Here is a 27,237-nt window from a genome sequence, read left to right as displayed (position 1 = left end):
TGCATCAAGGAAGGCCAGAAAGATCAGGTTTTAGTTTAAGTTTTTGTTTGCTGCTCTTAGTACAATAGTGATTTCCTTTAGTGTGTTTTCATTTGTGTGATCAAGGATTTGCGCTATTCAGAATATTTATTCTATATTTTATTTGTATGTTATTCTTTTTTTATTATTCAAAAACAATAAAATTATATTGTTTTTATTTTTATTTTATTGTTATTCTCTGCTGTTGTTATGTGTGATTGTGTATATTTTTGCCACTTTTATATATATAGAGTATATTTATTTAATTTCTGATGACTGATAACTGTCGTCAGCATTGAACGGTGTACGTGATTTTGTTTTTTGTGTGTTGGTTTATGCCAGCAGAATTAGAAAAAGCAAAAAGCATTGGACCGATTTGCACTTTGCCAGCGCATTTTTCGCCTTGGTGGAGGTATGCGCTCTATTGAGTTTCCTCATCATCCCATTCTAATTATTTGATTGTATATAGGTAAATACGACACTTTTAAACATTTAAAATCATTTGTTATCAGCAGCTGTTAACGGGATAGGGGCGGTAAATAAATGTTCAAGCTTGTAGCAATAGAAATAAAAGATGACATTTTGGGGAGATATTCAGGTATAAAATATTACATTCACCTGCTAATTGAACTGTTATGATAACTTCTGGCCAAATACATTTGTGTCAAAGAAAAATACAGACGGTACTCGGTGCCAACAAAGATTCGCGCTGGAATAGGTGCAGTGGCGTGGATGTAGTGAGTTAAGATTAATGGATTATTTTCTTAGAACACATTTGAATTAAAACCTTGATTTGAAATGAAATCAGCTGATTAGTTGGATGTGGGCGGGTTCAAATACGAGTGGAAGCCATCTTGAACGGCTGGTTGACAAGAGTCTTTCGTAGTCAGCTAAGAATTGATTACACCTCTCAAACACCGCGTAGGGAACCGGTTATTTCATTTATCTGAGGTAAATGCATGTAAACCTAAACTGTTTTTACTTATGGGTGGCTCTTTACCAAATATTCTATTATTCCGTGGTGCCTTTCGCAGTTAGCATGAACTGTTAATGTTATTTCGCCATCGTTAGCCAGTTTATGTTAGCTTGCTAGCAGACCTAGCATGGCAGCCGGATCGGCTGGAGTATCTGATATCAGTTGGCGGCAGATAACTTATCTTGTTTTTAAGTTGACACTGAAAACGTATTGAGTGTTATTGGCTCTTATATCGACATCATTTAAATATTTTGAGTCCGGCATCGTAGCGTCGATGACCAAAACAGCACATTAGCATTAAGCTAAAGCTTCGTGTGCTAGTTAGCCAGATGTCGGTGGTTGGCAGAATGCTAGCTTGACGCTAGTTGCCCAGTAGTTCGTCGGATTAAACGGACACAGTGTGCGCCTGGCAAATCACATATTCAGGGATTTTTGCACCTGACTTAGCAGGCGGTACAGTTTGGGGTAACTGTACAACTAATGATGGATGTGCCTGGAAGTTCGTATAACGCCGCTGTTTCCACATTGTTAGCAAAGGTTAGCTAAATAACATTAACATCCGTCGCTGTGTCGGCTAACTTTTGACGTAGGCCAGCTATCTGCTGCTACAGTTATTGATCAGCTAAATATTGACTCGATAAGTCTGCCTGCCCTCAGAAAACATTATTGTATTTTGCCTCATAGCCTCATTCATTGTGTCTATTATTATTATTATCTTCGTCGAGTATAGGTTTTCTGACATTGTGTTTCTTATGTTTCAGGGTTGGAAAAACCTGAGCAAGGACGCGGCGACTCAGTTAAGCTAAATATGATGGCTAGCTGAAGAGTCGGCCAATACTTGAAAGCTAGTTAAGCCCTCCTGGTGTATGGTTTTCCAGATAACACTGGCAGATTACATCTATGCTAAGCCCTAATTTGCTCAAGGAATCCATGCTTAGGAGTCTTCTAAAAATTCAAAAGAGGAATTTGTTTCTTGATACTTGATGTCTGAGAAACATTATTATTGAAGAGCCTACTGAAACAGAAGATTTTGGACACTTAACATTTAGATAATTAATAAAGTCTCAAGAGGGAAGGACAATCTTAAGTTTTGAGTGGTCCCAGCAGAGTGGACTCACTCCATCCAGAGACTGTTTAGAGGTTTGGAACAGAAGAGTTAAGCTAAGAAAACATGAGTACCACCAGGACAGAGAACCCTGTGATTTTGGGCTTGTCTAATCAGAATGGACAGCTCAGAGGCTCCGTGAAGCCTGCTGGAGCACCAGGTGGAGGTGGAGGTGGCCCTCAACAACAGCAACTTAACCAGATGAAAGGCACAATCAACAATGGTAATTCCCAGCCAGCGCCTACAACTAACGCTGTCATCAAGTAAGTTATTTGAGACTAGTAATACAGAAAATGTGCACTTTGTTTCCTGTATTTGGCACAATTATCATTGTCAGTTCTTTATGCTCTTTGCTTAAATCAAACTTTACCCCCACAGGCCTGGAGATGACTGGAAGAAAAATTTGAAATTGCCCCCAAAGGACATGAGAATGAAAACTTCGGTTGGTACAAGACATTCTTCCAGTTACTGATCTGAAACCCATCTGGTTTGAAAGTAGAAATTGTAGATAGTCGTGGTTTTGACAGGTCCTTGAGTTTATGTCACTGTTATTCATTCTTTTTTTATACAAAGTGTTCATTAAGAATATCTTAAATCATTTCCTCATAATGTGTGTCCCTTTGAGTAAGGTCTTCTAATCATGCTGGGAAATCTTTCTAATCTTGGCTATTTTTTTTTAAATCTGTCTTTCTATCTAAAGAGAAAGGCTTTATTATTTCTTTTTATTAGGGAAAGGATGCCTTGTAATATATCTGCATTAACTATTATGTGGTTACCACATAATAGTTATGCATGTTGTACTACGGTTAGGGGTTCTTAACTATTGATATGTGGTCCTTTTTTGTAAAGCAGCAGCACAGTCATAACAGCACCGCAGTTATGGTTAGGAAAATCATGTTTTCATCTTCATAGGAATTATTGCAGTGGTTTGATTAGCATTAACATTGCTTCAAGCTGTAAGAGAGACTTGCTACTGTACTGTGCAAATTAGAGATTTTAGTTTACAGAAATGTTTTACTCCTGTGCTTTATTCCTGGCTGTCACTTTTGTTCCATTTTTTTTCTAACTCTATTTCATTTTCAGTGGAACACAGTTCATCACTTTGTAAGGTCATGATCTGTTTATTTCTTGAGTCAGATGTTAATTAACTGCCATTTTTATTTTATGATGATTACAGGATGTGACTGCAACGAAAGGCAACGAGTTTGAAGATTATTGCCTAAAGAGGGAGCTGCTCATGGGAATCTTTGAGATGGGCTGGGAAAAGCCATCTCCAATCCAGGTAGATTCAGATTTGTCCGCTTTGTCAGCTAAAAAAAAGTGTCTTGTGGTTAAGGAAGTGCATGTTTTGATAATTAGAGTGGGTGTATTTGAAACATCCTGCTAACCATTCCAGTGCGTTGACTTTTACTCTTTACCCATATGTTCTTCGTTTGTTTTTGTTTTTTTTGTTTGTTTTTTTTTTTTTGTTTGTTTAATTGAAGCCTTATGAAATACTTTGATTAATAAAGCACTCAATAATTATAGTCTACCACTTCTTGGTTGTGCTCATGGTATAAGGTTGATTTATTGTATTGAGTATCTGTATCTGGTTGCTAACATGCTCACAAAAATAAATCTTTGAACATATTTTGTTAGAAAAAATAATTTGTAGGTGCCAGAAATGCACTGACTTGACTGACTTTTGTACAGGAGGAAAGCATTCCCATTGCACTGTCAGGGAGGGACATACTAGCCAGAGCCAAGAATGGCACGGGAAAGAGTGGAGCCTACCTCATTCCCTTACTTGAACGTATTGACCTGAAGAAGGACTGCATACAAGGTGAGAGAGCTAGTTTTCTGCCACAGTTTACTCACACTAAATGTCAGAAAGACAGCTGTCCTCTAATCTCATTCATCAAGAGAATGGGGTTGAAACGGGATGTAATAGAATAAAAATGTCAGGTTTCAACTTATCATAGTGGTTTTCTTAGCCCTCTGTGTTTGACTGAATTGCCTTAAGATTTATTCATAATGAAAAAAATAGTTGTGCTGTTTGCTTGACTATATTCAAACAGATTAATTGAATCAATTGAATGATCATCCACTGTATAAAACATCTTTCTGTTGGTACTGTATGAAACAGCCAAATAAAAGCACAACACTAATCAGGGTTTTTGTAGAACTACGTGAAGCTTCATTGTAGTTTCTCCCTGTGTCCTCCCATGTGTCTAGATAGTTTTTTTTTTTTTTTTATGTTGTTCATGTGTCCAAATTCAGACTAAGCTGGGACGGGTTTAATATATGTATGAATACTCACAAGAATGTGTGTCTGTTTTATCCAGCTTTGGTCATAGTGCCCACCAGAGAACTGGCTCTGCAAGTAAGCCAAATATGTATCCAGGTCAGCAAACACATGGGTGGAGTGAAGGTAATGGCAACCACAGGTGGAACCAACCTACGTGATGACATCATGAGACTCGATGAAACAGGTAAACACGATTTCTGTCTGTCTTCATACTAAATACTGTGTTAATATCTTAAATGACTTATTGAAAACTGAAATATTAATGTTGGTACTCAAGCTCTCGTTCTAAACTGGCCCGTCTGCGTTGCTTGATTTGTTGCACGTTATACAATGCAAGCAAATGGAAATCCCCATCTGCTCTATTCAGTAGGAACATTCCTAGTGCTTCCTGTGAGATGAAGTCATTATCTCAAATGGAATTCCTGATTTTATTTCTCTGGGCACTGCACTGAGGTCTGTGCAGAAGACTAAGGTTATACACTTTCAGCAGATTGATTTTGAGGCCCAGATGATGGATGTCAGTCTGGCTCATGTATGAACTCCACAGTCTGGTCTTGTCAGTGTCTGGCACGGATAACGAAGGGACTGTGTCCTGTTAGGTTGGATATCGGAAAACCGAGTTTCTCAAAAAAGCATATGTTTCTTACTTAATGGTCACATCACAAAACCGCAGTGAGGTGACTGTTAGTTTCTTCTTGTTTAAAGCTATAATTATTAACTACACTGTTAGGATCCATAAACTCCATAATGAGATGTGTCCTGATAACTAGCAAACATGTACCATCAGTTTTTTTAAAATATCTTTTTACTACATGTTTTACTACATACTACATATTTTTGGCAGGCAAGAGGTTTTGATAATTAGAATATGGCAGCCAATCAAAATACATGTTCTTTAACAGAGTGAACAATTTTTGAAATAATTGAAAATTTCTCCTGAAGGGGTGGATACAGCCTTCTGTACTGCAGTGTTGTCAGTGATTGAATATTGCCAGTAATCCAGACATGATCATTAAATTCACAATTCTGCAATGAACATAACACTGCCATTCTTAAATTCAACCCCTGTGTATTTTTATATTTGTTTCACCAGTTCTGTTTGTTTTATAGTACACGTGGTCATTGCCACTCCTGGGAGGATTTTAGACCTCATTAAGAAAGGAGTGGCCAAAGTCAATCAAGTGCAGATGATTGTTCTGGATGAAGTGAGTTAAATAGTTCATTTGTTGTGCCGTTTGACCTATATTACTTTTTCCAAATAAACAAGTGTGACTTTAAGTGTAAAATGTAAGTTTGAGGCAACTCTCAATATGCCATTAACCCCGTGTCCCCCTGGTCAACAGGCAGACAAACTCCTGTCTCAGGATTTTGTGGTCATGATGGAGGAGATACTGGGCTTCCTGCCCAAACAGAGGCAGATTCTGCTTTACTCTGCAACCTTCCCTCTCAGTGTGCAGAAGTTTATGGTATATTTTTCACATATTTTTTTTATTTTAGAACTTTTGTCCTATTAACTGATATACAGATCTACCTTTATGTGTATCACACCCAGAACATAACTCCTTTTTTGTTTTGTCTTTTTGTAGAATGCTCACTTGCAGAAGCCCTATGAGATCAACCTAATGGAGGAGCTTACACTGAAGGGTGTGACTCAGTATTACGCTTATGTAACTGAAAGGCAAAAGGTCCATTGCCTTAACACCTTGTTCTCCAGGGTAAGTGTTGCACTTCATGATGCAGTTTTAATTAACTGACTTCAGCTGTGTCATTAAAAAAATGCTGTAAAACGCTAAGCAAATGGCAGGCTTTTAATGCAAACTTTGAGCAGGAATGGTGTTATAAATATAGTTCTCTAAAGAACTTTGTGGCATTTTACATTGCATTGAACATTTTAAATGTATATTATTGGATACTAGCAACAAATAACTAGAAACCTCACAGTTCAAGCTGTAATTTCACCAGGACTTGTGTCTGCTGATTTTCTTTTTCAGCTCCAGATCAACCAGTCTATAATCTTCTGCAACTCCTCTCAGAGAGTGGAACTCCTTGCCAAGAAGATCTCCCAGCTTGGTTATTCATGTTTCTACATTCATGCCAAGATGAGACAGGTCAGCTCAAAGTACTGCCTCAGAGATACTTGTTTACCAGCTTAAGACTAAAATACACTGGTGGTAATGGATGCATATCAGAACAGCTGTTAGTTTTACTTTCAGTGTGCATTAAAGAGGCGCATCAAATAGATCTACATGTGCCTCTTTACTCTGTGCATGTACAGTTCACTCCAGTGCTCTATTTTTGTATGAGTGAATGTTTCTGCCACTTTTTTGTTTTCTGATGAGAAATGGCTGTGGTAACACCTGGGTAGCTGAACGATATGTACAAACAACAGCATTTGGACTGTCCCATATTATTTGTCATCCACTGTTACAGAATGTTGCATTGAAGACATGTATTCACTTTACAGAGATGTTTTGCAGCCTAGCTTTTACTGTTTATAGTCAAGTTTTACCGGTTGATAACAGTGGAGCTACACACAGGCAGTACTGTGCAGTGCCCTGCATATGAAGTGTACATTACATGCTGCTGTTTATCTTTAATGTGAAGTAGATGCTTACATATGTGGCTTCTAACTAAATGGACTTGGCTCTTCTGTGCTTTACAGGAGCATCGCAACCGAGTGTTCCACGACTTCAGAAACGGCCTGTGTCGGAATCTTGTCTGCACTGGTAAGTAGTAGAGCTGTGTACATGTACATATGCTTTTACAAGCAGAATGGTGGAATACTCTACAAGCAGTCTTTTTTTGTTTTTGCAATGGGCAGCTTTTGTGAGACTGTCAACACATTATCACTGATTGAATTGTCAGAGGTGCCTAGTTAAAAAATGTTTGGCTGATCTAATTAGTTCTGGATCTTAATATGTGCCCTCATAAACAAAAATGCACAGAGCAAAAGGCAGTCTAGGGATCTAAACAAGATCTGGATGCTGCAAATCCTTGTACGGTGCTAGAGTTTGTCCACAGCAGGCTCAGTTTGCCTTTGGGAGCACACCCCAGTTTATTTGGAGCAAACGTTCAGCCTTGATTTTGGTAAAAGGAGGATTTTATTACTTTGATAGGATTGTGAGTTTAAAGAAAGAGAAATGAAAGTGAGACTCCAGTGCACATAAATACATTCCTGGTGATTTATTGGTTAGACTTAAGTTGCTCCACAGGTGTGGCCACGTTTTTTTGACTGTAGTGGTGATGGCAACAGAACTCTGTATTATTCTATACACCTTTTATTTTCAGTTAGCCATGACTTGTGTGGATTATAATAAACTACTGCTTATTTTCTTGCAATTACTACTCTGCAGATAATTAACATTTTAATTTAGACATATATGTTGATGGAGGTTTTGATTTCCTGTTGTTTCCTCTAGACCTCTTCACAAGAGGAATTGACATTCAAGCTGTGAATGTTGTGATCAATTTTGACTTTCCTAAGCTGGGAGAAACGTACCTTCATCGCATCGGTAGATCTGGTAAGAACCCATAACGGTTATGTTGTCTTTTCTTTTTCTTTTTCTTTTTTTTGACCCGCTTCTTATGTACAAAGAATTATTAGCAAATAATAATAATAATACAGTAATTTAAACCCTCACTATTACTTTAATATCCAGGCCGCTTTGGACACTTGGGTCTAGCCATCAACCTCATCACTTACGATGATCGCTTCAACCTCAAAGGGATTGAGGAGCAGCTTGGAACAGAGATCAAGCCCATCCCTGGCATCATTGACAAGAGCCTGTATGTGGCAGAGTACCACAGTGAGAGTGGTGAAGAAGTCAAGCCATGAGCCAGTGAGTACACACACACACACTGGCTGGCAATACACACAAGTTTGTCAACAAGTTACTCATGCCATAAATGTTAATTAGCAACACGTGACACATCTGCATTTTCAGTCACATATGCGACTGAAATGCTCACACTGTAAGCTGTTGAAAAGGGGAGTACAATAAAGGTACAATAAACAGAGGATTGGTATTTGGTTGGGTTTATTTTTTGTCATTACAATTTTTTGTCATAATTATATTAAGGTTATCTCTATGTAATGGCTAAATTGTGTGAAACTGATGAGTATAATGACACTGATTGTAGGCCAAATAAATCTATAAAGGGGCACATTACAGTTTGTGAATGATCTCTTTATGCAGGACTGAATAAAAATTCAGAGTAAGTACGTTCATGTGGAACACTTCAAAATAGCTTCAGCTATTCTGGAATAAGACATAGTAATGTCAGTGGGGCTTGAATATCATCTCGTTTAACTTAATTTCACTCTTCTCTCTTTCTCTCCAGATCAGTCCATCCTCCATTCCCCCATGTACCTTTTTTTTTCCATCCCTCACCACCCCCTGTCTTGTATTTTTTTCCTTTTTTTATGTACAGTTTCTGTCTGTCTTCCTTTTTTGGATGCCACCATAAGGAATGTGTGTTTTGATGGACGCGTTTTGGAAGAACTCATTTGCCTTTTTATAGGCTCTGTGCTGCACCACCACATCTGAAGACATAAGCACCGGGAGGAAAGCATGGGACCAAGTTGAAAATTACAGTGCACATCGTGATGATTCATATCCACCAATGACACAAAGCCAGCACCGTCAGACTCCCTAAACGACACCCTCCATTCTTCACTTTTCATTTTGGAAGTTTTAACCAATTTGTATCAAGTGCCTTAACAAGCAGTTCAACTCGTTCTAAAGTAATAACCCTTCGTTATCCTTGCTCACATCATACCACACAATCACGTTCACCTAATTCAAAAGTCGTTACACTAATTTAATGTCTGGCCACACAGGTGAATGCGTAACTGTTTTTTTGGTTGGAACATCTGTTTGCAAGGAATGGAGATGATCAGGAGGGAGGCTGGTCTGAAAAGTCTTTTTTGCTGGCTTAGCTGCATTTGGGTCTGGCTGATAAATGAGGACAAACTTGGATTTTCCATGGACAGAGATGCTGGATGTTTTTCCAAGAGACAGCCAGACTGTCCCGTTGCTTGTGAAGAAGCTTGTGCTTCTAAAAGACCCAGACCCTTTCCTCTGTCTTCAGCATCAGAACACTAAAAATGAATAAGCAGCCTCTCAACACCATGAGTCATGAGGATTCCTGTTTTGGTGGAGTTTAATTGGAGAGAATGCTTTATCTTTTTTTTGTTTTGTTTTTTTGACCTGCGTTTCACCTTTCTATGGATGGCCATACTTAATTCTGCGAGATGTGCTGCAGACGTGGGGCGCACCATACACCTTGTGTATATACCTTCATTTTAAGATTGTTTTAAACAAGTTCAAAAGGCTGGCTGACAAACTGCAAAGCTCCCCCCCCCCCCCCTCTCTTGTTAGCACTGGAGACTGTTTCCTTAACTATCGGTTTGTTTGATCTGCAATATTGGCCTGTGATGTTATTTATAATTTTTTTAAAAATTGCAGAATTTATTAGGATCTGAAACGTTTAAATGACCTTGTGCATCAGATGTTTTGGAGGCAGAGTTCATCACTGATAATCTTTTAGCCCCTCCAAATTTGGTGGCAAGTGTAATTCTTCAAAGCGGCACTTAAACTGAGATTGTTAAAGCAGTTGCCCTCATTCTCTTCTCTTGCTACCAGTGTTAACAAGTATTCAGTCTAGACAGATGGCTTTGTTAAGCCTTGTGCATTTGAGTAATGAATTCTTTGTTGTCACCAGCCTTAACTTGTGAAACTGACTCTTGAGACACTCTGAAGATCTCCAGTTATAGTGAGTGTTGTTGGAAGAGAAAATATTATTCTATCACGTAGTAGTACTACTCGCTGCAGTGCAGCTGAATTGGCAGAGAATTAGTTTTCTGGGGGGAGGTATTAGCTGTTACTTTAATCTGTGCTCTTTAAGCACAGCTACATTACTTCATAAATGTTGGGTAGAATGCTGTGGTTTTATCCCCCGCCCCTCCCCCTTTTGAAGAATGTCGGCCAAATGCATCAAAATGAACCATCTGACCTAAAATGTAGCAGGAATTCATTCTCTGTGCATTTCAAGTTAGCGGACTTTCCTAAAACCAGCTAACAAAAGATGCTTTGCTTAAAAACAACCTGAGCAGGTTGGGCTGCACGTAACGCACAGAGATGGGTTCAGGCAATAACACTGATTGCACTGCTTTTTGTACACTCATGATGCCCAGAGGGGAACGAAGTGTATGTTGGTGCAGAACATTTAAATGAAAAAACAAAAAATACAACAGAATTGGCACGGAGGGGGAATGGGCATGAAGGATTAAAAAAAATTACTGTTAGTCGGACTGCTTGTTTAAAAGTATAAAAAAAAAACTTGGGCACCTCAGACTGTACCTTTATGGCTTATTTTTCTGCCCTCTATTGCTTCAGTTTTTTTGGGTTTGGTTACGTATTTTGGGATTACGTTTTGCATTTTTTTATGCAACATGACAGCCTTAATTTGCATTAAGGTCCTGTGACCATTTGTTCAGTCAGAACCTTCTTGCAAATGAGGTTCCCTTTATTATTATTATGGTGAGATGCTCTCTTGACTGTTCTAATCAGTGAGAAGTGTTATTGCACATTTAATTTAAGCTCTTTTTAAAAGATTGTAAACAGTGTGACAGTGTTGATTAGTTAAGGATTACCCTGTTATTTCTCATTGGTTAGGACTGTGATCCCTGTTCTCTTAATTCTGTTGTTGTCCCAGAAATACTTGCACATCTAATTTGGCTGTTTTGAATTATTTTTTTGGGTGGGAGGGTTTTGTTTGTTAAAATATCGAAATTAATTACGCAGTAGTTGAGCGAACAGGGATCTAATTGTGCAGGCACTTGGCAGCTGTCTGTTTGTTGTCAGCCCACTGGCAGTGATTGCGAGAGCAAATGCTTGCAGGGCCAAATCGGCGATCCTTCTGCATTTGGCATATTGTTACCTTTTGATGGGATGACGCTTTACTGCCAGTGGCTGTCATCTTGAGAACCTCAAAGACTGAGACAAGAGCATCTTGCCCTAGATCTGGTCACTAATTGGATAGTTTGTGTATCCAAATTGTCTCATTCTTTAAGGTCTTTTTAAAATTCTGGGGTGGGTAAATTAGTGCACTTGCTGCCCTGATGCACACGTTCATCCTCTCTTGATAGTGACGCATTTCAAATAACACAGCTTTTGTGTACAAATTGGCCATTCAGTCACTAATCTGTTGAGGAGCATGTGGAAGGAGTCCTTCAGGAATTCCTTTCTAAATGTGATGCATCAGTAAAAAAACAAAAAAAAAAAAAAAAAACACAAAAAAAAAACTCGGGGAGGAGCCTTTGGGCATTACAAAAACAGGATGACATGATGTAATGATCCACAGTTATGATAATGGGTATAAAAAAAGGTTTAAAAAAAAAAAAAGAGTTGCCCTTAGATTTGGATTCTTTTTTTTTTTTTTCCAAATGAAATGTTCAAGTGGAATACACCTTATTTAAAAAGTATCCAAATTTAAGTGAAGAATTAAAAGCCTGAGTTTATTTCTTTTTTTTATGTTTGAAATTTGGCCATTACTTAATTGGCAGTTTTTTCAGTGAAGCTAATTTTACAATGGACTAAGTTTGTCATGTCATGAATATAATTGGGGACATTTTGTTGAAAATAAAGCTCACTGAAATTTACTGTGTCTGATGATTTTTTTTTTTTTTTTTTTTTTTTTTTTTTTTTTTTTTTTTTGCTTTTCTAGCCTCACCACTGCAGTGTCCTGTTAAACTGTTCTTTCAAAGCTAGGGGTCAGTGTGTTTCTTCTGTTCATGTCTTAAAATAAACTACGACCCAGAAGCAGTTCTTAAGTCAGTCTTAACTCGTACTCTGGGATCAGTTCAGTTTATATTTCAAGATGCGTAGACTGGTGGTGTTTTGCTTTTCAGCAGTTGCTCTTTTGGCCGGTGTAAAGAGTGCTTTTCCACCACCATGTGACAGGTAAGATGAATCACTGAATGTGCTTTTCCTTTAAAAGATATTTGTCTCTCAGGGAGACTATGAAGACCGCTTCCTGATACTGAACACCCGTTGTTCCGTAGGAAAGTTGTTAATTTATAAAAGTGTCCATTTTATCTAAAGCATGTCTCTGTCCTTTTGTCTGTATCTTTTTGTCAAACTCTTCAATTTCATATTTGCCACCAAAAATAATTCATCTGTATGGTGTATAAACCACTGATATTCTGCAAGCTTTCTGTTTGCCAAATGACTCATGATTTCCTATGTTTTTGAGTTCTTACAAGAGTTTCCTACAGGTACAGTGTGTCTGAATTTGCTAAAAAGGGAAGTTGTACTCTAATGGCAGAAATGCAGACAGTTATCTTGGCAGCTTTCTGCTGCTTCGCTTGTTCAAAAAAAATATCTGTGCCATGACATCAGGCTTCTGCTGCTGCTGAACCCATTTAAGGTGGTGGGCGTTCTTTAAAAAAAAAAAAAAAAAAAAACATATATATATGCAGTAAATGAACATTTCTCATTTGTGTTGTATAATTATCTCCTTTAGCAGAAGTGAGTGCTCAGACCTTTGTCCTGTTTTTTTTTTTTTTTTTTTTTTCTAAAAGACATTGATATGGTTTTATTGCATTGATATGGTTTTACTGTGTAATAACACAGCTCTGTAACATGACTGGGGGTTTATTGTGCTAACAGGCATTTTGCCTTTATGATATCTGTTTAATAATTCACAACTCTAAATTTATTTCAGTGAAATATACTGCACTGGGCCCATCTTGCATCAGGTACAGAAAGCTAAACTGTTTGATGATGACAAGTACTTTGTTGACATGAAGCTAAAAGCAGCTCCTGGTAAGTAAATGTTTTTTTTTTTTGGTTTTGTCTTGTTTTAACTTTCTGAGGTTGCACATTATTCGCAGTTTTCTGATATATGTCTTGTCCCTGCAGGTGATGTTTTGTCGGCTTTTCGTAACCTTTCAAGTGAAGCGCCAAACATGACTGTCCTGCCTGCCAAGCTGCAGGAGTTCCTCAGTGTGTACTTTGAGAAACCAGGGACAGAATTTGAGTCATGGACACCACCAGACTGGCATGATAAGTGAGATCAAGTTGTTTCAGGACCCATAATCTGATTGTACTGTATTTATTTATTTATTTAATTTTGCATGGTTGACATGAGTTGAATTTTATACACAGGCCAAAGTTTCTGGGAGGAATAACAGACCAAAAACTGCGCGACTGGGCTGAAAAGATACACAATCTGTGGAAGTCTCTCGGCAGAAAGGTGATGATAATGAGTGTATTTGAAATGAACAAATTAACTGCCAGCTACTTGATAACTGAATAATAATTTCAGTCACAGTTTTCAGTTTCTCCAGTGTGAATTTTTGATGGTTTTCTTAGTCTACTGTAAAAGCAAACTGATTATCTATGGATTCTGGACTGTTGTTTAACCAAAAGATGCAAATGGAATATGTCATCCAGGGTTTTAGGCAGTTAAGATGAACGTTATTCGCTATTTTCTGATATTTCATACACCAAATGATTAATCAAAAAAAATAAATTACTCAATGACAGTAATTGTTATTTGCAGCCTTAGTAACAGCATTTTCCACCTCCATCAGTACCCAGCCCACGGACTTTGAATTAAAAATGATTTCTCCTCCAGATCCGTGTCGATGTTAAAGATCACCCAGAGCTCTACTCGCAGATATACCTCCCACATCCTTTTGTTGTGCCAGGAGGGCGCTTCAGGGAAGTCTACTATTGGTGAGTGAACGGTGAAGCCTGTCGCTCAGTTGCCTGACAGTTAACGTAGAGTCTCACCAGGTCAGGGCGAGGAGAGATCACAGCTGGTCCCAGCCAGGGGTCTCTGCTGAGAGCCCACCCAGGTATCATGTGCAGACAGTTACTTGAGTTGCTCTTTGCCCAACAGGGACTCCTACTGGGTCATCAACGGACTCCTGCTGTCAGAGATGACAGAGACGGCCTACGGGATGATTCAAAACTTCCTCTATTTTGTCAACAGGTGAGCCTTAAGGCACCTTTCATCTTTCATAGCACTTAAAAAAGTCCAGGTCGCTGCAGGTAGTTCAGCATGCTCATTTGGAATAATAAGTCATTTAGTTGTACACTTTGGAAATGGAGCACTTGGGCTGGGAGGGGGGGATTTCAAGTTTCAGGGTATAAAAGATTTTTTTCTATATCTCTCCCGCAGATATGGCTTCATTCCAAATGGTGGGCGGATTTACTATGAAAGGCGCAGTCAGCCTCCATTCCTCACTCTGATGGTGGAGAGCTTCTATCAAACAACCAAGGATAAAGATTTCCTCAGGTGATATTTAGGCCCGAGCTGATGTCCTGCCAGACACATTATCATTCTTCAGCTGCTTCGCATCGCTCCCAGAGCAGAAAAAAAAAGGCACACTGAGCATCAAAACCTCACTGCTCATGTCTCTCTCTGCCTCCAGTGTTTTGTTTTTCCTAACACGCTTAATTAGAATGTGACACCCCAACTTTTGTGTGTAATGATATTAAAGACTGTGAAAAGTATTTTGAATTGAAACATTGCTTCCTGCTGTCTGCACAAACTTTCACGCTTTATAGAGCAGCGTTACCAATTCTGGAGCAGGAGTATCGCTTTTGGATGCAGAACCGTTCCGTGGCTGTGACAGTAAACGGGGCAGAGCATGTACTGAATCGCTATCATGTGCAGGTGGGCTTGCCCAGGTATGTCAGTATGAAATTTATTAAATAATAAATAAACAGACCGAAGAATGTGGATATTGTGGGGTTGTGCCTTCACCTACACTAACATGTCTTTTGTTCTTTCTAGGCCTGAATCTTACACAGATGATCTAGAATTAGCTGAAGGACTCACTGATGGTAATGGCTTATTAGCGTTCATATCCTTGGTGGCTGAATGAATCCCTCTCTATGAGCATGAGAAATATTACCCTGCTACGGTCATTTCATTCCATGAAAGAAAAAAAAGAAGAGATTATGCTGTGGGGCGCTCAGTCCTGGAATGAATGTACTGCATTTTTATAATTGCTTCTCAGCGGAAAAGGGGAATATAGTCTCCTGGATTCAAAGATCATCTGTACAAAACAAATTTGCTCTGAAAATAGCCCAGTACCATGTGGTAATGAATATTTAATGTTAAATACATTCATTCTTTCACATCACCTCTGAACAATTTGACCACACTTTAAAGAAAATCTGCTTGAAAGGAAAATACTGTTTTTGTTCTCTAAAATGTAGATTTTTTTTTCTACCACTAAAATGTGTTTCTCTCATTTCTGCTCACATTTATGTATGAATTTTTTTTTTATTAATAACAAATTGTCAAGGTCGTCATTTCCTCCTCCTTGGAAGAGACAATTTTTTTTGTCTCCAAAGCTTTTGAAAAAAGTTAGAAAATTGAAACAAACATGTTTTTTGGAGGCTGCATATTTCACTTTTTCACATCCAGTTAAAAAAACAAGACAAACACAATTAAGTGCAACATTTTAGATGCTGATTTGTTGTGTCTCATGCAGCAATTTCATGTTTCCTCTTGCCCTCAGACCGTAAAGAGCAGCTGTGGATGAATCTGCATGTGGGTGCAGAGTCTGGTTGGGACTTCACATCCCGCTGGTATATAGACGGTGACAGCCACAACAGCGGCACCCTCAGAGAGACCCGCACCAGTCAGATCCTCCCCACAGACCTCAACGCTCTAATGTGCCTCAATGAGAAGACTCTTGCTTCATTTCACAGGATACTGGGTGAGAGTGTATGAGCAGCCTTTGACCTTGGAACTAACTTTGGTCCACACACTGTTTAGCTCCTGACTGGTGTTACATAACTGTGATGGGCTGTTTCCTGACAGGTGATGGTGACTCAGCTGCACAGTATGACCAGGCTGCAGCCCGCAGACTGGGGGCGATAGAGTCTGTGCTGTGGGATGCTGAGAGAGGAGTCTGGTTTGACTTCAACCTGATGACTCACTCAAAACACTTTGAGTTTTACCCCTCCAACCTGGCACCTGTTTGGGCGCAGTGCTATTCTCGGCCTGAGATGGCAGAGAAGGCTGTGCAGTATCTGAAGGTCGGTGCTGCTTAGTTGTGCTTTCAGTTCTCAAATAAATGTGAAAGAATAGATGATTTTCTTTATTTTAAGGGTCAGTTCATTCTGAGATTCATACTTACCTCTTATGTTATCTAGTTATGGAGATACCGTTCTGCAGATTTGGTTTTATTTGAACAGGTTTTGGGATATCTCTGAGATTTCTGCCTCCACACCAATACACTGGAAGTGTATAGAATTGTGCTTGAAAATTGTGTTTCCAAAAAAATGTTTTTACATATACAATTCTCCATTGCCTCTGGATAAATCACAGGACCGAATGTGAATAGTTTTCATAGGGACTATGTCTGCAGTGGAAAGTGGTTACAGTGAAAAAAAAAAAAAAAAAAGACTAAATTACCAAAGGGGTGGCAGTAAAATACCTCCAATACGAAAACTGTGTGGCCAGATACCATTTGGGGTAAGTAAGATATGATGAGTTTATGCATTTGTCTGAAAAAAACTTTTACCCTGCATTTATCCAGATAAGGTTAAATGAGTATGGACATTTTTTTTCCTTCCACAAATGCCAACACAGCTGCACACATCCACCCCTGCACACAGCTGCACAGTATGATTAGTAACCTCTTCTGTTGGTGACTGCAGCTCCACTCTCAACAGCGTAGGCTTTAAATATTTTGCTGGAGTGCTTCTTGACAGTTGTTGAGGGAGGAGAGATTGTTGCTCGTTTTATTTCCCCACCAGCATTTTGAGTTGTCAGCCCTCCCTCTGCTCGGAGGCCCAATCCCAGTAGGATGTAACATGCTTTATCAACAGTGCTCATTTGTGCCAGCAGATGGCACACACAGACTACATAGATTTCAGCCACGCATTCTTCTGTTTGCGACTGCTTTTCATGTCTGTACAGGGGAGTGGTGCTCTACAGTTCCCCAATGGAGTCCCAACGTCACTGAAAGACTCTGGTCAACAGTGGGACTATCCTAACGCATGGCCTCCTTTACAGCACATGCTCATCAATGGTAGGCGATCATGAATTATCTGCCACCATAAGAATTTCATGAGACCCATAGTGATGATTTACCAACTGTTACACATGTTGCTCTGTTGTCTTTGCATAATATTATCTGAAAATACACAGTGGCAGGATAGTTCTTTATTTAGTATTATTATTTTTTGCTCCAGCTTTGTACTCCAGATCACTGGATTTGAATCAAAGCAGTTGAAAAACAACTGTTTAGGTTTAATTTGTTGATGTTTTTTGACACCCACACCCTTGAAGATGCTTTGTTGAATTTCATGTAAAATAATCCAAATTTATGTTTACATTAAGTGTCCATGGTCAAAAGTATTTTGCTCCTTGTGTAACATTTGCAAAGCAAATTTTCTGACTGTTTTAAACCAGCATTGTTGTCATCAGTGTTTGATTCTTCCCTGCCTTTACTGGTGCACTGTAGCATTTCTTGGCACATTACCACCACCTGTCTATCATCCATCTGTGCACATGTCCTTGTGTGTGTGTGCACAGTACAAACACAACAGAGACAAAACAGAGACCCGCAAAACCAACACCTAAAAAAACATTCCTCCATAGAGAGATGATTGGTCAGAAACTCCACAGGTGACCTTAAAATCATGTTTACTGTTTGACTTAAAATCCTACCACCCACAGACATCAGCACACATGTTGTATCTGATGCTGTAGCCAGGTCCGTACAGTAGCCAGCTTCTCTTTTCGCCTTTAATCTGGTCTTGAGCGAGCGTGACGTGATCAGAGAGATCAGTGATTTTTGTCCCTAAAACTCCTTGGTTTCTTACTTTGGATGATCATTGTCCTGTAATCACGTATAGCCAGTAATCACACCCAACAGGGCCATGAATTCACCAGATATCCAGCATCCAATGTGCTGCAGTAGGGAGCAAACACAATGAAAAACAAGTTATCTTTAATACTTTGAACAGCCTCATGTTTAAAAATATGTTTGTGGGTTTATCTAATTACTGAAAACTCCTTGTATTTCAAGGTTTATCCAAACTGCCTTCAGAGGATGCTAAACAGCTAGCATTTGATTTGGCCCAGCGTTGGATCAAAACAAATTGGTTGGCATACATTAAGTATGACGCCATGTTTGAAAAGGTGAGGTGTTTTTTTTTTTTTTTTTTAATGGTTTTAGTATTTCAGAGCTTGTGTTGCGCAGCGATAGCACAGCTGGCTCAGAATCTGTAATTTTTCTTCCTCCTGACAGTATGATGTGAACGGTGATGGCAAACCTGGTGGTGGAGGAGAATATGAAGTTCAGGTATTTCCTTTCATGTGTTGGATGGTGTAAATCTAATGTGCTTACAGTCACACTAGTCCTTCTAATTTCATGCAAAGCCCTGTAAATTCTTTCTACCTCACTTCTGCCTCTTAACTTGAACACATTTGCAGGCTCATGCACATGTATTCTGACTCCGCTTTATTTCTTTGTCATTTTGTGTTTTCTTTTTTGATAATTTTTGTTGCCTACTTTTCACTTACTGAATCACTTGATTTTCTTACTACTTCCACTAGCACAAATTAATCACTTGTTTTACTTCTTAGTATTTATAATCGCCGGATTTCATCACAGTGTTTTGCAGCTTTCCTAATGTGCTAAATAAAATTTAAAAACATAACTTATGCTCTTCTGTGTTGCCCCTTCTGTAGCTGGGTTTTGGTTGGACAAATGGCGTGGCGTTGCAGCTCCTGGACCAGTATGGGGAGACTCTCACCTCAGAAAGCACACGTGTGTCCTCTGGTCTTCTGCTGCCTCTGGTCATCTCAGCCACTCTCACGCTCCAGTGAATCAGAGGTGACAACAGAGCCTGACGAGAGGTCGGATTTTTTTTTTTATTCTTTTTTTCACTGCACCGCATCACTGCTGCCCACTGACTTCAAACAGACACAACATGGCATTAAAAATCTGATTTTTTTTTTTTTTTTTTTAACATCCTAGATGATAAGGATCACTTTTATTTGCAGAATGAACACGATATGATTTATCATAACTAAGAAATCCTTTGATGAATATTTTAGTATTTATCCTCCGAGGTACATGATCTCTGGCTTTATTAAAAGATGCAGATCATTTAGGCGCTTCTTGACTCTCTCTAGTAATGCAGGCTGTTAGTGCTCGCTGCCACTTGGATCACAGCATTAAGCTGTCTCAGAAAATGAGCTGACATTAGAAAAAGTCATTCACCTAATTCACTTATTCATTGCTGTACTGTATCTTATCTCCGACTCAGGTTTTCTATTTGGATGCAAACTGAAGTTGGACTGTAAATGAGCTGATGTGAGAAATAAAATGTGAAGTGAAATGTGTTTCGATGTTTAAAACATAGTGGTCTTTATTGCATGTGACTCCTTAAGACACTTTTATTTGATTTTACAAGACAACCAAAGAATTTCAGATGGCACTAAATCTATTTAAAATGCAGTATTTTGGTCATAATCCTTCATTAGGCATAAACAGTTAACCTCAATAACAACAATTCATTTATTAGACAACACTCAGTACAACATTGCATGTTAAAATTACCTTTGTTACTCTTTGTGGATATGTGGAACTGATGTGTGTGGTGGCCGTTTGGTGTAAAACACAACAAAACAGAAAACACAAGGTTCCAAACCACAGTAAAAAAAAAAAAAAAAACATGCTGTTCTTTGTAGCTGCCTCAAAAATAAAATCCATCCCATATTCCTCCAGTTGTAAGCTTTTGATGTTAAATAGCAGCACTAGGATTTTTGGTTTGGATTAGTGGTAACTTTATACAGCTCTGACACAGTGCAAAGACAGTGAACAATAAACAATGAGACTAAAATTACACTGAATTACATGCATGTATAATTGACACTTCTTTTACTATATGGAGCGAATTATTAAATGTAAAATTTGCACAAAAAAAGACCATAAATATTGTCAAAAATGTGCTTGGAGTTTGACCTAATGGGTTATTGTACAGATGACCAGTAACCTCATGTTACTTCAATACAGTGAAGTAACAGTGAAAAAAGTCAGGGCATTGTAAACATGATTGTAACTCACTCAAACACATCATTAATTTAAAAAGAAACAAAGACAAGTCTGTGGACATGAGCTTTGGGTCATGACCGAAAGGACAAGGTCTTGGATACAAGTGGCCAAAATGAGTTTCCTCTGCAGGGTGGCTGGGCGCTCCCTTAGAGATAGGGTGAGGAGCTTGGTCATCTGGGAGGAGTTTGAAGTACAGCCGCTGCTCCTCCACATCGAGAGGAGTCAGTTGAGGTGGCTTGGGCATCTATTTAGGATGCCCCCTGCACGCCTCCCTGGGGAGGTGTTCCGGGCATGTCCCACCAGGAGGAGGCCCCAGGGAAGACCTAGGACACGCTGGAGGGACTATGTCTCTCGACTGGCCTGGGAACGCCTCGGGGTTCCCCCGGAAGAGCTGGAAGAAGTGTCCAGGGAGAGGGAAGTCTGGACGTCCCTGCTTAGACTGCTGCCCCCACGACCCGGCCCCGGATAAGCAGATGAAGACAAAGACAAGTCAACTTTTTCTTTTTCTTCTTTTTTTTTTTTTTTTTTTTTTTTTTTTTAATTCTGATTGTTGCGAGGAAGTCATTCTGTCTTTGCCATTTCTGCTTACATCTATGGAGATATGCACGTCAAGCATGAAATTAAGTGCATATAGATATTCTAATGGTTGTAAAGAAAAAAAACAGTGATGAGAAGTTTGCTTCTTAAAGAAGAAATTGGATGCTTCTTGGCTGTGAACATATGTGCCGCCCAAGCAGGGATTTCACTGCATCTCTCTCTTTAGCATGAGTGCACACAACAGATTGACTGTGCAACTTAAATGGGCAAAAGGCCAATGGGTGCAGCAGCCCGTGCAACCCTGCACATCACACTCTAGTAATGTGCAATTGTGAGCCTTCATCTACAAGTCATATCACTGGCATTGTTTTTCTTCACCCCCACACATAACTGTGGCACTCATACAGTAGCAGCAGTGTGCATTTTGCTTTACTTCAGAGGGGTTTAAGCAGCCGGCAGCAGTCATTATTTTTCCAGCCTTCGCTGACAGCAGTAACTCAAGGAGAACCTGCTCCTTTTGATAACTCACATTACCATGCTGTTTTAGCAGAAATCTGTTGTGTTCAGTTAATGAGATTGAGCTGTAAAGTGTGGAAGAAGTTGTCCAGCAGTTAAGTGGCGGTGAGGTGAAACTACAGCGTGTTTGTATGCATGCGTGCGTTCGCATTTAATTACATGAATTTGAGGATGTTATCCTGAGAAGCACGTTCCGTGGGCGGTCTGTGAATTGCAAAGCAGCAGTGACAAGTGCATTACATGTTGTTGTGGAAGCAAAGGTCAGGGTGTCTCGTCCTCACCAGTCATCTAGTAACTACCACTGCATATAAACTAGCATGTGCATACAAACATGTTTTTTGTGCTTCACATTTATAATCAAACCCAGAATATCAAGATTTAGTTTGCAGAAAAGGAAATATGTTTGAATGTGGTTAAAGACAGGGGAGACTTTTTTTTTTATTCACAGCACTATTTAATTCATTCGTGTTTTTAATATTCGACATGTATCTCTACATGTCTGCCTTATTGTATGTGCCTATGGTCTGACATATGTTAAAAACATATTATTATGTCCAACGCCTTCCATGATTTCCATAATGAGAATAAGATTCAGGATGATGTGCAGAAATGTATGAAATCTAATGAAACAGAAGTGAAAGTAGAGAGGGAAAAAAAAAAGCAGGCGCATAGGACAATAGAGGTGGATTTATATCTCTGAATGTCTGTGTGACTTTAGATGGAGGCCTGCGCTTCATTACCATTCCCTGGCTCAGCCTTCACTAGCCCCTGTAGCACACATCACAAAGACTGCTCATTATCCACTGAGTCCTCGTGGTACCGCTGAGTCCCACTTGGTGCTGCAGAAACCCTGCTCTGCACTGCCAGGATAATCCCCCTCCCCACCTACCCACATCCCCACGGTCTGTGAAGACCCACAGTGGGGATGTGCAGGCAGGCTTGCTGTCTATCCTCTGATGGTGAATCAGGGAGCCAGAGATGGCTCCTCAGGTACTGCTGACTCCCATTCAATATTCTCTAATCAATAACTCGTTGAGGGATCATTCCTGTCTTCCTGTGTAATGTATTTCCCTAATTATGACCGTGGCCTCCTCAAAAAATTGGTTTGTCTCTGGCTTAGCAGCTAAATTGTTCGGATATTAGGCCAACTCCTTGACCTCTAAACTGGAAGGATTGGCTAACTGGAGGCATTATACAGATAGATATGAGATAGCTTAGTAATATTGATTCTGCACTGTCCAGAGATATCAGACTTTTTATAATCAATAACTCTTGAGGAATCATTCCTATAGAATTCCTCCTGCTTAAGAGGAGTTTTAAAATCCAATCCAATGGAAGGAAGAGCTATCAGTGAGAGAAAATGTAATATTGCCTCAGCTGATATGCACCCTTGAACCGGTCTCTGAGAAAAATGCATCAAAAGCAATTCACCTTGCTTATGAAGTTACACAATATTGTCAAAGTGCAGATGTGGATACGCTCTGGCTTTATGTTTTGAATAAATTGCTAAACTTCTAACTCAGCCTATATTTCAGATTACATTTGCTTAAAGACCCACTTTTCTGTGAAGTATTTTTGACAAAATATTAAGCAATTAAAGTTTATAAAAACAATCCATAGCTCAAAAATTCAGCTGCGACTGCTTCTTCAGGGTCTTGTGGGTGTGGTTTGATCAGATTTAATTGACAGCGCTGGCAACATAAGCAAACAACTCCACACCTGTCATTGCATTCTTAATTTTTTTTTTTTCAAATGTAGCTAAACTGATTGGCGAACAGAAGTATGTGATCACATATTCCAAGTGAGCCTCACCCACTTCAAACCAACAAGAAAAGAACAAACAAAAACACAATTAAAGCCATCTCTTGTATAAAATAAACAAAACTCTTCTAACTTTGACAGAAAATATCGAGTTCACTCAGAGTAACAGGCTGGTAAGAAAGAAAAGCCATTTTCAAAAGACCCCAGCAAACATATTTTCTCTGAATCCTGCTTTATTTGACAATAAACTGAATATACTTTAAAATAAGAAGATTAACTTGATCAGGGCTTTATACAAATATACAGAAATTCTCAATTTAATGTAAGGGCTCAGCAAACCTGGCTGCTGTGTTTGTGTTTCAACTGATTTCCTTGGTCTGACATTTCCCCCTAAAACCTCCCAGATATCTCAGGATAAACATGTCTTTTTAATTGGCAAGGCCAATTCCTTTGTTTTTGTTGTGCACCGAAGACATTTGGGATTGAGATGAAAAGATGTATATGAGACAAGAATTCAGAATATCAGGTGTTATTTGCTGGTATTTACATCGTGTGTTAAACAACTAAGGACATATCACCTTTTGTTTGGGGAAAAAAAAGGAACATGCGACAGTCAGGTGTTTCTTGTTGCCAAAATATTGCCTTTTAGATGGATTGTTTAAACATTAAATAGCTCTGAATGTCTACATTTGATTTTAGCCTTTGAGTTTCACGTGTGAACACTGCATTTGCTGTTAAAAAGAATAAACCAGCATGAAGACCAGAGAGCCATCTATGAAGGAAAAACAAGCCATTTTGAAGCTGAGAAAAGAAGGAAAATCAATCAGAGCCATTGCACAAACACTGCGCATAGCCAATACAACGATTTGGCATGTCCTAAAAAAGAAAGAAACTACTGGTTATACTGATTAACAGCCATCAAACAGGTCAGCCAAGGGCAGCAGCTGATGACAGAAACATTGTGAGAGTTGTGAAGGAAAAAACCCCAGAACAACAGTCAGTGAGAGCAGAAATATAGAGGCCATACCACAAGATGCAAACCACTCATCAGCAGTAAGAACTGGAAGGCCACATTGGAACAAACACGTACAAAGATGAGCTGCAAAAGTTCTGGAACAAAATGTTATGGACTGATAACACCAAAATTAACATCTAACAAAGTGATGGAAAGGTCAAAGTGTGGAGAAACAAAAGGATCTGCTCATGATCCAAAACATACAAGCTCATCTGGCTGCTTCTGGAACTGGCTCGAAGGTTTTAGACTGACCAAATCAATCACCAGGCTATGCAACTAAATATTAAATGTAATTTACTTTAAGTAATTTTAAGACAATCTGTTTCTTTACTTTTGCTCATCTAAAATGCAGTGGTCTGATTCAAAAGGTGCTACATCCTAAGTTGATTAACACATCGAGATATGAATATAAATACCAGGAAATAAAAGCTGAAATTCTGAACTCTTGTCTTATTTGATCTCAAACCCAAATGTCTTCAGTATACAACAGAAACAAAGGAACTGGCTTTGAAATTCCAATAATTTTAGAGGGAGCTGTAGGATTGTTGCCCAAACGTGCCACTGTGAGGCGGCAGAGCTCTTTGTTGTATTGGATGACATGCTTTGTTTTCCCAGTCATGCCATTTCGTTCTGGTGGGCATACAATCAATATGGACGCCACAAAAGCCCATCGGCGTTTGCAGTGTGGCAAAGTGTCCTTGCCTGCTGATAGAAGCCTTTTACCAGGCACTTTACATTGTTAGAGAAAGAAAACATATACTCTGAGTTGGTCTTCGAAGATAGTTTTGTTGTGTTTGAACCATAAGCCAAGAGAATCACACACAATATGTCACACTGATTTTTCCATTATCCAGCTGAGAGGGATGTCAGTGTGATGACTGACTCAGATCAATAGTGTACTGGTGGTGAGGACTTGAATTGTTAGATCTAGGGCTTGTACGCTCTTCACTATGAGAGGGCGATGGTTTTGTTTTGTTGGAGGAAATTGAGAGTGACCACGCATCTTGTATACGCCACGGAGTGAACACATGTAAGGTTTTCACATTTAACCTTGCAGCATGCTTTCACGGAAAGATGAAAGCAGTGCTGTGTTAACTGGCGGGGCTTGCTGCGCAATGGCAAGAACGTAGCGTGTGACAAAAACGTGTGAGCCATTTTTGCACACGGCGAGTCTGACTGCATGGCAGCGCCGTCATGGGATGCAAAAAAAGTCAGTCAAACAGCCAGGCAGGGGAGGCCATGTCTGGAGAGAGAGATGAGCCAGGATCAGGAGGGAAGAGAAAGCAAGGGAGTGAAAGAGAACACATGAGGAGCCCTGATTATTACAGCTGCACAGATGGTGCAGCAGATGAGGTGGGAGGGATAGATGGATAGATAAGGAGTGAGAGAGACAGGGAAAGAGAGAAATGGCACGAGAGCACGTGTTTGACAGTGTACATAAGGAGCTCTGGATTGGAGAACTTCCAAGAGAAACACTTTAATATTTATTGTTCTGTGGCTGGTCGGAAACTTTCTCTCCACCTCCCAACTCGTCAGCAAGAAAAATGGCTGAGGAGCCGCGTGTGAAATATTAATTCCATTGCAGAGAAGTGGGATGCCGAAGGTAGAATAGGATAGAGTGGCATATGGTGGGAGATCCTGAGGGGAAGAACACCGGGTTCACAACTCAACTGATGAGAGAGGGCCGGAGTGGTGAGGGCGCACAAGTAGGAGTGGTGGAAAAGGAGGAGGGAAATTAAATTAGTGGGAGGAGGATTCAGTGGAGCTCATGAGTCTGCATTTGCAGGGGAGCAATATTTGAATAGCCCAGACTTTGTGCTTTGTAAGCTATTATTCCAGGCATTGCCAATATTCATTCGGTCTGTCTACTGGTGATAAATGCAGAGGTAATAATAAGAAGATGACATTTCCCACTTGTATTTAAAACAGGCAGCCTCAACCACCACAGGAGCTTCACTGTACTCCTCTCTGGGTTAATATGTTTGAAGATTAACATGTTTCCAGTTAATTTGGTAGGATTTTAACTTTCAGATTCAGATTAGATTCAGATCAGAAACACACTTCACTCAGGAAAAAGAAGTGTTGTGGGCACTGGTCTATAGCGACGTGTCACCGTGGTTTTGACATTAGTCGAGTAAACATAAACATATACTCTTCAGTGATTGGACCCCATTGAGAAATAATGAGCTCATCCCAGTGGAATCTACACACTGGAAAAAAACAGAGCATATGGCTACTTGGAGTGTACCCATTGTACAATTCCCAGAGCTCTCTATTCCCTCAGAGCAACTTTTTTTCTTTTCAAACTGAGAACAGCCCCATGTTCCCCTCAACAACACAATTTGATACTTCAGTGTCTACATTTCTTCCAAGCTCTGAGGCCCAGTCCATTTCTATTTAAACACACGTGTCAACACAGGAAAATGGTGGGAAGACTCGCAGCCACTGAGATGATAACACTACCTAAACTTTGCTCCATAAAAAAAAAACTGGAAGAATAAAAGATGAAGAACCATTTAAAAAAAAAGAAACAATGGTGGCCATCAGTGTTGGCAATGAGATCTTAGCAACTAAACTGGTGAGTACAATGTTTTAACTAATGAAGAGCCAAAATTACAAAAAATAAGACCCAAGTAACAATAAACAGCATTTTCCTGTAAATGTACCTGAGCCACGTATGTCGTGGGAATAATCATTTTAAAACATGTTTACACTAATCAATCCAAAACACTGTCAAAGAATGTAATATGGCTGTTCCCTGAATCTAAATATTTCACTATTAACATTCTGTTAGGTGAGGGTGCAGTGGAAACAACAAACCTTGGGAACACACAATGACCCTGCAGCGATCGAGGACACTCCTCCTCATGTTGATCTTCCTGGATCAGGACTTCCTGATGGGCATACTGAACAGCACCTGGAG

The 27,237-nt window shown here is 39.4% G+C and overlaps 2 protein-coding genes across 4 annotated transcripts; both read left to right on the top strand.

The window, feature by feature from the left end:
• The first annotated feature begins 866 nt into the window (after positions 1-866).
• On the top strand, positions 867-11,679 carry ddx6 (DEAD (Asp-Glu-Ala-Asp) box helicase 6). Its single transcript, XM_041045970.1, has 14 exons — positions 867-969; positions 1,756-2,362; positions 2,478-2,541; positions 3,277-3,381; positions 3,792-3,921; positions 4,424-4,570; positions 5,497-5,591; positions 5,730-5,852; positions 5,973-6,101; positions 6,378-6,494; positions 7,049-7,112; positions 7,806-7,907; positions 8,046-8,225; positions 8,728-11,679. The coding sequence occupies exons 2-13, from the start codon at positions 2,166-2,168 to the stop codon at positions 8,219-8,221; spliced, it is 1,449 nt and encodes a 482-aa protein (XP_040901904.1). The 5' UTR covers positions 867-969; positions 1,756-2,165; the 3' UTR covers positions 8,222-8,225; positions 8,728-11,679.
• A 408-nt stretch (positions 11,680-12,087) lies between these two features.
• Positions 12,088-19,763, top strand: treh (trehalase (brush-border membrane glycoprotein)). Of its 3 annotated transcripts, XM_041045493.1 has the most exons (16): positions 12,104-12,350; positions 13,114-13,214; positions 13,311-13,458; positions 13,557-13,644; positions 14,029-14,129; positions 14,296-14,388; positions 14,578-14,694; positions 14,967-15,089; positions 15,196-15,245; positions 15,929-16,129; positions 16,234-16,451; positions 17,338-17,449; positions 18,452-18,564; positions 18,674-18,727; positions 19,117-19,284; positions 19,698-19,763. In XM_041045493.1, the coding sequence occupies exons 1-15, from the start codon at positions 12,268-12,270 to the stop codon at positions 19,252-19,254; spliced, it is 1,740 nt and encodes a 579-aa protein (XP_040901427.1). In that variant the 5' UTR covers positions 12,104-12,267; the 3' UTR covers positions 19,255-19,284; positions 19,698-19,763. The 3 variants fall into 3 exon arrangements, with proteins under 3 accessions (XP_040901428.1, XP_040901427.1, XP_040901426.1); XM_041045494.1 differs by having other exon boundaries at positions 12,088-12,160; positions 19,117-19,757; XM_041045492.1 differs by having other exon boundaries at positions 19,117-19,757.
• Positions 19,764-27,237: the final 7,474 nt, after the last annotated feature.

Source organism: Toxotes jaculatrix, chromosome 9 (genome assembly GCF_017976425.1).
Source record: "Toxotes jaculatrix isolate fToxJac2 chromosome 9, fToxJac2.pri, whole genome shotgun sequence".
NCBI classification, from domain to species: Eukaryota; Metazoa; Chordata; class Actinopteri; family Toxotidae; genus Toxotes; species Toxotes jaculatrix.
The sequence above is the reverse complement of the archived record's forward strand: the minus strand, read 5'-3'. Positions and strand labels throughout refer to the sequence as shown.